Here is a 14,474-nt window from a genome sequence, read left to right as displayed (position 1 = left end):
CAGAGCAGCTGACCCAATCTGTTGCTGGTGCCACCAGAGTTGCCTTCCGCTCCCATTACATGTGGGTACCTGGATAAACAGCAGGGAAAGAAAACTGATCACATCACTCCTGCTTTTAGAGGCCCTCAGTTTAGCAGCTGGCCAACAAAATCAACTTCCCTCTGTTTGAATAGGCTCCTTTTTAGTGGACACACCCACATCAGAATGGCCTGCTCTCTGCAATGAAGTACAGAGGATTCACGGCAGTGCCAGCAGAGATGGGCTAGGGCACCACCTACCACCTCTGGCCCTGACAACCACATTGCTGCCTTGGGCAGTTTATTTCCAGAAAGAGAAGGAGAAAGTAGCCTTGGAACTGGCAGACACCCCTATTTCCCTCTGCCAAGGAAGACTGTACCAAGCCTTCTTTGGACAGAAGTGAGGTTTCTGTTGCAGGTGTCCAGAAATGCCTAACTCTGCAACTGTGTGGACATGGGTGGTGAGTGGAATCGGGACATGCACCCCTCTCTCCACATTCATTTACTCTTCGGCTGTATCTTTTCGCTCCTTCCTGTTTGTGACTTATCTATATGTTTGTTATTCTTGTATGATAGAAAGCACTCTCAGGCAATCTACTTCTATTCCAGTTTGCCTTTTTCCCAGATAGAGTTTTCCATCTGTCCTCTGCATGCTATCCTGCCTTCGCCTTCGCCCTCTTTTGGCTCTAGTACTTAAGAGCTGCCAGGTCATTTTTTTTTTGGTACCGGGATCGAACTCAGGATCTTGTGCTTGCAAGGCAGGCGGTGGCACCACTGAGCTACATCGGGCCCCAGGTAATTTCTTTTTAACTTTCCCATGCTTAGCTCTCTGCCAGCCCACTCCCTCAGAAGCATGCTGGCCCATTTCCCTGACACCATTTCCAACTACTTGTCTTCTCAGGTCAGAGCAGACTCTACTTTCAGTCCACGTCTGAGGAAGGAGGTGAGTAAAGCTCAAAACTGGTCTGGACTGAGTGGGTTTTCTTCTGAAATCCTAGTGGTGTTCTAGACCTCCAGCCCACTCTGCAGGCCTCTGAGCTTGAGTTCAGCACATTTTCTGCCTCTGCCATGGTCCTCTGGGTTTGAAGTCCCCTGCCCTTTCCCTGAGCTTTATGTTCCAGATCCCTGGGCCTGCTATTTCCCAGGGTGGAGGGCATTAAGGAGACTATTCAGACTGAGCTCAAGAGATGTGCTACCCAGCCCTAGAATCCTCCCTTTCTGGCCTTGGCTGTGGTGTTCAGAATGGCATCAGATTCAATTTGTTGTCTTTTGCTCCCAAGATTAGAACCAATTTGATAGTTAAAACAGGAGTCAGAAAGATGGAGATCAAACTCCTGGCTTTTTTGCTAAAGAGCTTGGTTTAGCTTTGCAGCCAAGTTGGCCTGTTCTCCCTTGCACAGCTGGACAAACAGGGGGAAGGGGGCCCTACGCCTGGGGGCATGAAGGAAGAACACACACTCCTGTGCACAGGTGGCTCCACAGCGAGGGTGATGATTGGGCTGCTCACTCCTTCCTGGACTGGCCAGTCTAGCAAGTCACTCCTCCTCCATGATTAGGGGCCAACCCCTCTACCAGGGAATACCAGCTGGGAAAGTAGAGATCCTAGTCCTTGGAGGACCCCCAACCTTCCCTGACAGGGTTGCTCAAGGAGCAAACACCCTCACAGAGAAGGTGTCCCCAAGCTAGACGCTCCCCACACCTAGGAGGTTTCCGTGCTGGGCTGGCTGGCTGGCTCTTCTTTGGAGTTTTGGCAGCACCGAGCAGAGGCACTTCATAGGTACTTGCTGACTTGGCTTCCCAAGATGATTTCTTTTAATGAGACATCTGCTCTAACTAGTATGTTCTGGTAGCCCTGGTATGTTTGTTTAAAAACAATCTCATTATAGTTGTACCAAATATGTACTGATAAGAAGGTAAATGACCAGTGTTCTGTTTCTCAATTCTGGCCAGCTAATCTCCCCGGGAGCCTCTCCTGCTGGCCCGTATCATTCCACACTTTTAACAGAGTTTTTGACCTATATCTATCTCATCAAGTCATTGGAACCCTGGGGAAAAATATTTGCTCTCCCCATTCTAAAGCTGAAGTTATGGGATCTTTATTTCCTTGAAAAAAGTTAAGCGTCCACAAAAATATAAAGTTATTAGTCATGTGTGTGCCAAGAACTGTAGATATAAAACAGTATGAGCAGGAGCTGGACGTGGTGGCGCACACCTGTAGTCCCAGCACTGGAGAGACTGAGGCAGGAGGATCACCACAAATTCAAGGGCAGCCTGGGCTACATAATGAGTTCAAGGCCAGGCTGAATTACATAGCGAGACCCAGTCTCTAAAAACAAAAAAATGAAAACGAAACCTAAAACAGTATGAGTGGAAAACACAGATTAAAGTCTTGTTAACAAGTATAGAAACTCTAAACACAAATGTCTGAAGTGGCTGGTCCCTGTACCTGTGATGACAGTTATAAGTAAGGTGAGACTTTAAATAATGACTATCTTTCCTTTCTCAGTTAATGTCAAGTCTTCTTTTGGCACACCGTGTGTCTTGTCTGCAAAGACAAACAATTCTACCTTGAAGATCAATGCAATTTGCATCTCTTCATACTTTGTCAGTGACTGGGATGGTGTGCTCACTGTGACCAACGCTAACCACCAAACCCTAATAAGAAATTCCTCAGTAGTCAGAGTCACAGCCCCAGCACACTGCTCACTTGGTCTGGACAAATTTCATCACATACGTCATTGATAGCAGACAGCTCCATGAGACAAGGACTGCATCTCTTCCACCCAAGCTGTATCCATAGCAAGGCACAAAGTGCCTGCTCTGAACAACCAAGCAGGCCTGCTGCTGTAGAAAGGCAGGAGTCAGGAGTAGTATCTTACCGGGACACCTGGAACAATCATCTGTATTCCCTCGGACTACTTCTATCTGCTCACAAACCCTCCCAAGGGTAAGGACCATCCTCTTACTGTCCTATGGACACTGCACACCCAAAGCTCAAGTTCCAAATAGTAGGTCTATGGAACCTCCACAGAGGCATCAGCTTCTCTTCCATAATATCAATGAGCCTGGACATGCCTGGACACTTATCCTAATGTAGATGCAGATAATTTAGGTTTTTTTTTTCTTTTTTGTGATGCTGGGGATGGAACCCCGGGCCTGGCACATGCTAAATGCCTGTTCTACTCCTGAGCCACACCCCTAGCTCCAAGACAAGGATCTTAATTGGCAAATGAAACATAAAGAAAGACTATCACACAAGTCAGCAACTATCATTCACACTCTGCTCACTCCTAAAAGGACACTTGGTGATGTCAAGTAGAGGCTTTTCCGGTCCTGGCTCCTCCCCTTGTGGTACCGGGGATTGAACTCAGGTTCTCTGCATCAAGTTACTTCCTCAGCCCTTTAAAAAAATTTTGTTTTAAATTTTGAGACAGGGTCTCACTAAGTCACTAAGTTCCCCACAGTGGGCTGGACCTGACTATCCTCCCTCAACCTTCTGGAGTGCTGGGATTCCAGCCCTTCCCACAGTGATTTGAAGAATCCAATTCTTTGGGTGCTCCCCACCCCCTGAATTGGGGATCAAATTCAGGACCTTATGCTTATCAGGTAGGTGCAGTGCTGGTGAGCTACATCTCTGACCCCTCTTTGGTTTAAACACAAACCATAATCCTTATAGTATGAAATGAACTCACTTGTTGTTAGGAGGTGGCATTGCCCTTCAGGGAAAGCAAGTGACACACCAGGTCCATTAGACAGCATTAGCTTCTTTGGCTTGAAGACCACCCTATAATTACATCTCTAGATAAGCCTTAAGTTTAAATGTGCAGCTCCATTTAAAAAAGATATGATCCATGGACCCACTCTCAAGTATGTAATAACAAAAAAATTATGAGCTGTCAACAGAGCACTACCTGGCATCAAGCACAGCTGTATTCCCAATCTCACATGACAGATGATGGGAGGTCAAAGACTGCTCCTCTTACGAGATCTGGTTGCAATAACCAACATGTAAACTTGAAGCTGGAGGGCAAGACCCATTATTTATGGCTCTGCATCCCCAGAAATGGCTAAAGGAGTCTCTCTGGATTTTCTTTCAACTGATGGAATGATGCTTTTTTGGGGGGGGGGCATTATAAAAGGATCAACCATGTGTGTTCAAGTGTAAAAGTAAATTTGCTTACTTAAATGCAATTTGCCAACAAGGCAATAAAAATCCAACTGTGCTCCAGAACCCAGAAGCTGATTTATGCTTCTACTCTCACGCAAACCCACTATAGCACAGGAGTGGTGCTTCTTTCCATCCAGGGAACTCCTTGAAACTACACACACGTATATGAATTTCCTGGGGAAAAAGCCCACCACTTTTATCCAGAGTGCTGTGACCATAATAGTCTCTATAGCAAGCTACCACATCCCTATCACTCCTTTGGACGATGCTGATTCTTTTTAATATCTGTCCCTACTAGAATTTTCTTAGTTGGCAGACAAATGTAGAGCCCCAACACGGTCTCATTTGTGTGCTCTTCTTCACATGCTGAACTCAATTTTATTTTTTTTTTGGTACTGGGGATTGAACTCAGGACCTGGCACTTTCGAGGCAGGAGGCGGCAACACTGAGCTAAATCCTCGGCACCTGCTGAAATCTGACAGAGCTTTCAAAGGCTAGCTCAAATCTACTTCCTGGACAAGGCCTCTTCTAATGCCCCAGCCAGAAGTAAACTTCCCCGAGACACCTTTGTACCTTCACAGGGGCCTTTAACACGGCATCTGTTCCTACTTGCCACTGCAGTTGCTTGTGCAACTGTCTTCCCAGCTTCAAGAATGCCGGAAGGGTTGAGAATAGGGGGTATTCACTATCCCTTCCCTCACCAGCACCCAGCACAAAGCCTTACATATTTTGTTGAACTTTAAGTCTTTTATTTCAGTGTCAATAAAAGACCACACAGTATAATAATCTAATTCTTCAAGATATTCCTAAAATCAGCAATACATCTACACATAAAGCAGTCTATAATGGAGTGATTAAATAAATATGAATGCAATTATTGTATATACATGGTGTTATGATTTCCCATCCATGTAGCAAAAAACCTTCAGCTTCCTTCTAACTGGATGTGAAATTCAGTATTTAAAAATGTTCTTGCAATGTAATGCATCACATACAGATCAGGGAGCGGAACCTCTGTGAGACAAATCCAAGCTTGGCTGAGCGTCCACCAGGCCGAGGCGTACACTGTCATCACAGGCATTATTACACAATTTCCAAAACACCAAATCCACGAGCTTTAAGGAGAACCCACTCTGGAAGTCAGAGAATATCCCTTTAAGATTACAAAAATAAAAAGAAGCCAGGTGTGGTGGTGTATACCTGTAGTCCTAACACTCTGGGAGGCTAAGGCAGGAGGATCGCCACATTTGAGCCCAGCCTGAGCAACTTAGTGTGATGCTGTCTCAAATTTAAAAAGGGCTGGGGATGTAATGGAAAGCAAAGGCCCTGGGTTAAAGGGGTGGGGGAGAAGGAGGGAGAGAGGGGGAGAGAGACAGAGAGAGAGACCACATAGTCCTCCTAATATTATTTATAGCATGCCAAAGCACATGCAACTAGGACATTCAAACAATCAATTGAAGAGGATAACTGGAAGTAAAGAAGTCAAATTCCTATGTTCAAATCCAGGCTCACCTGTGACCTGAAAGAAGCACTCTGCACCAGGAACCAAAAGACCAGAGTGATAGACTCCTGACTACCAAGATGGAGCAGCTCCATTTCTTAAAAAAAAACAACAAACTTTGGACACAATACAACAAGCATGAAAAACAAAGTGGAAGGAAGGCAGAAGTCCCAGTGACTTCATAACTTGAGCAAGGACAAGGAAGTGAATACTGTGGGTGACCTCTGCTTCCTGCCCGCCACTGCAGAAGCCAAGCTGAAACACCAAGAGGCACAGATGAAAAGAGCTCAATATGGGACTGTTCCTGGCCACAGACCCAGAAGGACTCAGGTAGAAGACCCTTGCAGCAATGCCATTCTCCTCCAGCCAAATTTCAAGAGAAAACCACATATGCCATCTGCTGAGGTTGAGGGAAGCTGATTTCCCAACTCCTTCCTGACCTGAGGAACCAGGTGGTGTCCCAAGTGACCCAGTAGGCAGAGGTGGCAGGGCCAAGCAGGGATCTAAGCTCTCACCCTCTCTCTGCCTTGAATCAGTGGGGGATGCTCCAGTTCCCTCACTGAAGAGAGTCTACAGGCCCAGCAGGGAAACTGAGCCTCCAACCTCAGCCAGGACCACAGACACAGAGGAAAGGGGAGGCCAGCTGGTTGTCACTCTACTGCCTCCTCTCATTCCTGGGACTAGCCAGGCCCAGAGTGGGCTGTTACAAACACACTCAACAAACCAACAGGCTCAGGGACCTGGAGGTCTTATAGCTGAAAAGCAAACAGCTCTGTTGTCAGAGCTCCAGGAGAAGAGCAGAGAGTGAGTGAGAATGCAAAGTATTTACATAAATCATGCCTAAAGACTTCCCAAATTTGGCAAAAGACACAAATATACAGATTCAAGAACGCAAATAAACCCCAAATGTAAAAAAAAAAACCTGAAGGAAACATACATAGAGATAAATCAAATAATTAAACTTCTGGAAAATAAAGACAAAGAAAAAGTCTTAAAAGCAGGCTGAGAAAAATAAAACATTAGTTTATAGAGGAACCTCAATTTCTCAACCTGAAACCATGGGGGCCATAAGAATGTGACACACTTTTCTAGTACTAAAAGAACTGCTGACTATGAATTCTATAGCTGGCAAAGATATCCTACAAGAATGAAGGATAAATAAAGACATTCTTTGATGAAAGACAGCTAAGAGTTGCAAGCAGACCCACTCTTAATGGTTAGAAATCTCTAAACAGAAAACAGTGACAACACAAGTCCCACCTCAGAGAGAGGATGGTCAGGTGGGTAAGAAGAGGGGCAGAGGCACAGTAACAGGTAAGAAGAGGACAGAAATAGAATATCCTACTTCTTATGTGTTTCTTAAGTCATATTTCATGACGGAAGTAAAACCTGATGTAGCTAGCATTCAAAGTCTAATAGGAACTACTAAGACATTTGTATTTAAAAAATTAAGACAGCAAAGTGACCTGAATGGAAGTAAAGCTTTTACTCTTCACTTAAAAGTTGTAAAACACCAATGTCAGCAGACTGGGATGAGTTGCACATGGATACTGTAACCCTGGAACAACTACCAAGGAAATGGTTCAGAATGCTATACTTCAAAATCAACTGATAAGGGGCTGGGGATTTGGCTCAGTGGCACTGTGCTTGCCTCCAAGCACAAGGTCCTGAGTTCGAGCCTCAGTACTGGAAAAAAAAATCAACTGATAAGATGCAATCCTAAAACAGCTTTAAATAATCCAGAAAAAAGGAAGAACAGAACCAGAAAAGGGGAGGGACAAATTATGTGCCCTGACACATTAATAATGAACTTATCTTAAATGTAAATGATCTAAATATATAAATTAATTGAGATTGCCACAGTGGGTAACAATGTGTCTGTGCGAAACTCACTTCTAAGCCTCATGGGTAGGTTACAGGTAAAGGATGGGAAAAACCAGATACCATGACAGCATTAATGAAAACAGAACAGATTACATTAAAATATCTGATAGAGTAGACTTCAGCATAAAGAAAACTACTAGAGAAAGCTCCCTGACTAAGATTCAAGTTACGATTTTTCAACTTTACAAAGTACAAAAGCCACACATACCCAGTAGAAATCTATTTCAAATTCTGAATGTTGGTCTTTTCCAGGGCTAGTGAAATGCACTAAGATACTTTTTTGATCATGGGCAGTAGCAGTGAGCTGAGGATCCCAGCTGCACACAATCATGAGGATAAAAACTGCTCCTCTACACCTCCAGTGTTGCTCAGAAAGGGTGTTTGTTAGGTTAGGTGTAAATGAAATGCATTTTTGACTTACAATATTTTCAACTTGTGATGAGTTTACTAGGAAGTTATCCCACTGTAAGTTAAGGTGCATCTATAAAGACAAGGAGGGACATTACATAACGACAAAAGGTCAGTCTACTAGGTGGATATAATAATCCTATATGTTTATGTACTACACAACTGGACCTCCAAATACATGAAACAAAAACTGACAGCTAAAGGAGAAATAAGACAAATTCATAATTATAGTTGGGGAATTCAATACTCCAGTCTCATCAAATGACCAAATTTCTAAACAGAAACTCAGCAAGGATACAGAGTTCAACACCACTGTGAACCAAGATCATCCACTAGCAAGGTAGAACACTCCAGCAAGCAACAGAATACACACCTTCTGGAAGTGTCTACGGAACACCTACCAACACAGGACCACAAAACATACACCAAACAGACCATATAAACTAGGCCATAAAGCAAACCTACACAAATTTTACAGAACTAAAACCATACAAAGTGTGTTCTCTAGCCATAATGGAGTCAAACTAGAATTCAATAGGGGCTGGGGATTTAGTTCAGTGGTTCTGGCGCTTGCCTTGCAAGCGCAACGTCCCAAGTTCAATCCCAGGTACCAAAAACAAAACAAAACAAAAAAACAAAACTAGAATTCAATAACAAAAACAAGAAAATCTCTAAGCATTTGGAAACCACAACATACTTATAAATAATGCACGAGTCAAAGAAGACATTTCAAAAGAAATAAAATGCACACAAAACTGAATACAAATGAAAGTACAACATATCCAAATATATGGACACAGCTAAAGCAGTGCAGAGAGGGAAATTTATAGTTCTTAAACTGTTTATATTAGAAAAGAGCCAAAATCTTAGTAATACAAGTCTCTACCTAAGCAACTAAGAAAAAAAAAAAAAAAGAACAAAATAAACCCAAAGTAAATGGGACAAAAATAGTAAAGAAGAGAAATAAAAACAGTAAAACTATAGATGGGGAAAAATAAATCAATGGTATTAAAATGCTGGTTGTTTTGATTAGGAAAAACAGTTAATAAAACTTGTAAGCCTCTAGGAAGACTGACAAAAAAATGGAGAGAGAAGACATAAATCACCAATGTCAGGAAATAACAAGACATCGAAACTCTCCCTACTCTTACTCAGCATAACACTGGAAGTTCCAGCCACTGCAGTGAGGCAAGAAAAAGAAATAGAAGACATACCTATTGGGAAAGAGAAAACAGAACTGTCTCTACTTGTAGATAACATGCTGATCTGTGTAGAATATCACAAGGAATCCTCAGGAAAGCTCTCTCAACCACTGTGTTCAGAAGGGTCACAGGAAGCAAAACCAGATGCAAAACTGAATCATGTTGTTTCACTAAAAGTGGGCATGTGAAAACTGAAAGTAAAGGCACAAAATCTTTTACAACTGCTTTAAAAGAAAAGTAAATAATTAGGGGTAAACTTAAAACATCCTGAAAAGTGGAAAAGGCAGAGATGGATCAAAGATTTAAATGAATGAAGATAAAGTGTGTTCATTAACTGGCTGACTCAACATAGTAAAGATGTTAATTTTTTCCAATTTGATCTAGAGATCTAATGCAATTACTATCAACATCCCTACAAGTTTTTTTTTAAATATAGGCATAAATAAGACAATTTCTAAAATTTATGTGGAAAAAAGGCACAGGCCTTGGAATAACTAAAGCAATCTTGAAAAACACATGGCGGGAGAAATCACCCTATCTGATATTAACACTCACTTATACAGCTACAGTAACCAACACACTGTAATAGTATCAGCACAAGGACAGACATACAAATCAATGGAACTGAGTAGAGAACTCAGAAACAGACCAAATATGCCCAACTGATTGACAGACATACAGAAGCAATTCAATGGCAGGATGGCCTTTTCAACAAATGGTACTGGAACAACTGAATAGTCACAGAAAAAAAAAACACAAAAAAAACCCCAACTGTGAAAATTAACTAAAAATAGATCATGCACTTGAATGTAAAACTATAAAACTTTTAGAAAAAAAATAATAGAAAATCTGTGGAATCTAAGGCTAAGCAGAATTCTCAGACTTAATACCAAAAGCAATCATCCATAGCAGGAAAAATTAAAACTGGATCTCACTGAAATTAAAAACTTTTGCTGTGAAAGATACTGTTAAGAGGATGGTATTACAAACTACAGACTGAAAGAAAATCTGTGCAAACCAACATGACAAAGGACTAGTATCTAGAATACATAAAGAATTCCCAAAACTCAATAATAAAAAACAAGCAACCTTGTAAGAATATTATAAAAAAATAAATATTTTACTGAAGAGGGTAAATGGATGGCAAATAAACACATAAAAATATGTTTAACATCATTAGGCATGAGGGAAATAGAAATTAAAACCATAAGAAGATTATCATTACTCATCTATCAGAAAGGCTGAAATAAAAAAAAATAGCGACACCACCAAATGCTGGCAAGGATGCAGAGAAACTGGATCTCTCATACATTGCTGGTGGCAATGTACAATGGCACACCCCTCGGCAAACAGTCTGTCAATTTCTTATAAAACTAAACATGCAACTACCATATGAGACAATAGGTGTACTCTTGGACCTTTATCCCAGATGTATGAAAACTTAGGTACACATAAAAGCATGTATATGAATGTTTAAAGAAGATTTCATAATGGGTAGAAACTAGAAACAATCAAGACATCCTTCAACAGGTGAATGGTTAAATGGTATGCTACTCAGCAAAGGAAAAGCAAGAACTATTGATATTCACAGTCCCCTGGATGTGAATCTCCAGGGAATTATGCTGAGTGGTAAAGGCCAATTCTAAGAGGTCACATTCTCTATGGTTCTGTTTATATGATATTCTTGAAATGATAACACTATAGAATTAGGGAACAAATTAGTCACCACCAGGGTCAGGGAGGGGAAGGAGGAAGGAATGACTATCAAAGGGCAACATGGAAGGATTCTTTCAGTGACGGAACTGTTCTGTAACTTGTCAATATATCAATGTCAATATCCTGCTTATAAGTTGTACTATAATTTTCCAAGATATTATCATAGAGTACAAGTGGGTAGAGCATACACAGGATCTCTGTGTTATTCTTACAATCACACAGGACTCTACAATTATCTCAAAATTAAAATTTTAATTAAAAAAAAGACAAAAGACTAGGTTTGGTTCTCAGCTCTGCCACCTGATAATCAGGCAACTGATCTTGAGTAGAAAATTCTTTATCCTCAATTCCTTCATTTACTAAATAACTGGGACACCACCACTTGGGGCCTTATAAAAATTAAATGCCACATATGGAAGTCTCTGACCCAATATGCATAGCACGTAGTACTTTAAAAGAAGCCTGTTAATATGAAATCTCTATGTAAATATTAATCTGAACAGTATCATTCAAATCCATAACTAAAGCCACTACAAGAAAGTCCCTTTTCAAAGTAATCTGGCCAAATAAAAACGGAGGTGTAAAAAAAGAAAAAAAATTGGTTTTAAATGGAAAGATGAATTTCTAATTAAAATGCTCACAATGGAGAAAATGAGTTTAATAAGGAACTACACTTAGTAAAATTTGGGAAGGAAAATAGAATATTAGTTAACATATCTTATTTCTGTTGATAAGGAAGCCAAGAAAAGTTAATGTTTTATATGCATCAGGAAAAAAGACTGCATTTTTTAATGTACTTAATATACCAATTTAGATTCGAGATCTGTTTCTAAATATTTTCTCTGCCTCCCAAGTTGAAAGAAACCAGAATTTAAACTGGAAGATAGCCAGCCAAATCTGCCTAGTTCTGAGGTTTAGGAAGGCAACGAAAATAAAATCAGGCTCTTTGACAGAGAAATTAGACAGCAGGCCCAGAGAGACAATCGGCACACTTCACCCCGGAAGATGGGGGGAATTCTGAAACACACAGCAGATCTCTAGTGAGCTGCACTGGGCACCTCCCCTTTACAGTTGATGAAGTATTTGACCAGAGACTTCACTCACTGAGAGGCTTCTGAAAGAGGTGAAAAGGAAAGGGATGTCTTATCATTCAAATTATTTTCTTCCCATCACAATCCCAACCGAGGTATTTTTATCAAAATGAAGTATTTCAGAAACAAAAATGTAAAGTGAGAATACTGGCCTGGAAGGTTAAAGCCCAGGATCTCAGCACTAAGGCCAGGCCTAGAGGGCCTGCCCGCTCCCCCCACCACCACAAAGTGAAAGAAAATTTCCCAGATGGGTTTCTAGGGCCCTTTTGCTAAATTTAAAATCCCTCAGGCACCATATAAGTTAGTCTCTAGGCTGGTTTTTTGGTATGTCAAACTTCTCTCCACCTCTGCTTTGATACAGCTTTGCTCAGATCTGCCTGGAAGTTGGCTTCCCCAAAATGGGCTGGCATAAAAGTGAGGAGGGGGTAAGAAAAGGGTAGAGATAAGAAACTCAAAGAGGAAATGATGCAATCTAGGTGCAGGGCAGACTCTCCTTTTCCTACGTCAGTTTTCTTCAGATTTCCTTTGAAGCCCTTTCCACAACTCTCAGAGGTAAGAGTCAGGACCCCAGACTCTGTCAACTGCAGTGTTTCTTTCACAAATACGGCAAAGACTATAAAAGGAACAAGAAACAGAACCTGGAGCTTCGTCACAATGTAAGGATATTATCTGTATCCGGTTCAAACACATAAAACAACTGTGCAACAATGGAGGAAATCTGGACACTGACTAGATATTCGGTGACATTAAGGAGTTATTACTATTTTTTAAGGTTGCTCGTGGTACCGTGGTCATGTTTGTAAAATAAGGCCTTGTCTTTTAGAAATACATACTAAAATGTTTTCTAAAGCATCTATACAACATCTGGGGTTTACTCCAAGATTGAGGGGGCGGGGCATAGGTGAGGAGACTGGCACAGAATTGATCGATTAGTGGTGAAGCTGGGAAACGGGTTCCTTACAGTTCTTCCCACTATCTTTTCTACTTTTGTATGTTTAAAATTTGCCTACTAAAAAGCAAAAAAAATTAAGACTGGCAGCTGGTTCCCCCTAGCCTACAGAGTTCTTAAAAGCCTGATGGTGGGCAGGGGAAGTTCAGAGTCCTCACCCTAGGAAGCTGCAGGGGAAACGGGGGATGCCAGCCAGCAGGGGGGGAGGGGCTTCTCTCGCACCAAGAACCCCTCCCTCAGTCCCCAAGTCCCCAGAAGTTGGCCAGCTTCCAGTAGCTATGTCCTCAGGGGTCCGAGAAAGGGCAAAGCCCCCAGGCCCTTGGGGGGGACTAAAGAAGATGTGCAGGGGCGGGGGATCCCAGGTGACCCTGAAGCTGTCCCCTAGATACTGCGCTGGGGATAGACATCTGGCCGCCGCCAGGCAAGGGACAACGGGGCGAACCAGGCCAGCGCCGCAGTCACCCGGGGGGACAAGGCGGCCGGGGGCCTGCTACCTGCGCCCCACCTGGGCACAGGTGTGTGGCGGGTGGGCGGGGCCCCGCATCACCTTGAGGATGTTGTCGAAGATGGTGTCGCGGAACTCTAGCAGCGCCTTCTGGTCGAACTCGCGGCCGTGGATGATGCGCATCTGCTTGAGAAAGGTGGACTTGCCGCTCTCGCCCGCGCCTAGCAGCAGGATCTTGACGAGGCGCCGGACCGCGCGCCGCTCGCGGGCCAGCAGCGCGTCGATGTCTCGGCTGCGACGCCGGGCCTCGCGCTCCGCGTCGCCCGCCCTGCGCTCGCGGGCCCCGGCCTCAGCCGGCAGCAGGCAGCGGCTGAGGGTCCGCACCACCCCGGACATGGCCCCTCAGGCCGCAGCCGCGCCCCGCCGGGGCCCGCGCGCCATGGACGCTCGGCCTGCCGCTCCCTCGGTCCGCGTCCACCGCCGCCGCCCGAGGTCCGCACTCGCCGGGCAATAGCTTCGCCGGCGGAGGGGCGGGGAGCGGCACCGCGCGAGGCTTCATAGATTGGACTACTGTCCGTCCATCAAGCCGAAAGAACCCTTCTATTGGCTCAGATCGCGGCGGAGGGGCGGGCGCTCCTAGCGCTCTCGGGGCGGAGTCGGCGTCAAAAGAGGCGGGATTTTTGGGGTGGCGGCGTTTGTCATTGGACTCGGGGGCGAGGTTCTTTCTTTCAGAATGAAAGGGAGGCGGGGTCGGCGAGGAGGCGGAGCTGCCGCCGGCCACTGCCGATTATAATTGCTCTAAGGACATGTCAATCATGGTGGAAGGGCTTGGAATTGGGGGTTTCGCGGGATGGGGCGTGGCTAGAAGTGCCAGGTGTACAGAAAGAGTCTCCCTTAAGTTCCCAGGTTGGGTCAGCCAATAAGACTGGCAGCCTCCCGGACCAAAGTGGGACGTGGCCAGAAAGTTTTGGAAATACCAATAAGAGGTCCAACTACTCTTGTTATATGTAGGAAGAAAGCTGTTCCTAAACCATTTACCTTCCAGAAACAATGGGGGGATGGGCCATACATTTCAAACAAATGTACTTTTTAG

General features: G+C 43.6%; 1 protein-coding gene across 1 annotated transcript in view; it reads right to left on the bottom strand.

Annotated features, from left to right (window-relative positions):
* Gna12 (G protein subunit alpha 12) overlaps positions 1-13,876 on the bottom strand; it is a 102,613-nt gene extending 88,737 nt beyond the window's left edge. Inside the window, exon 1 of the mRNA XM_004840412.3 lies at positions 13,484-13,876. Coding sequence (XP_004840469.1) covers positions 13,484-13,777 — 294 coding nt within the window. The 5' untranslated portion in view covers positions 13,778-13,876. The remainder of the gene's footprint in view (positions 1-13,483) is intronic.
* Positions 13,877-14,474: the final 598 nt, after the last annotated feature.

The sequence above is a fragment of the Heterocephalus glaber genome, unplaced genomic scaffold (genome assembly GCF_053883595.1).
Source record: "Heterocephalus glaber isolate CG9 unplaced genomic scaffold, H.glaber_assembly_v1.0 deba00001610, whole genome shotgun sequence".
Classification (NCBI taxonomy): Eukaryota; Metazoa; Chordata; class Mammalia; order Rodentia; family Bathyergidae; genus Heterocephalus; species Heterocephalus glaber.
Note: the sequence above shows the minus strand (reverse complement) of the source record. Positions and strands in the feature narration are given on the sequence as shown.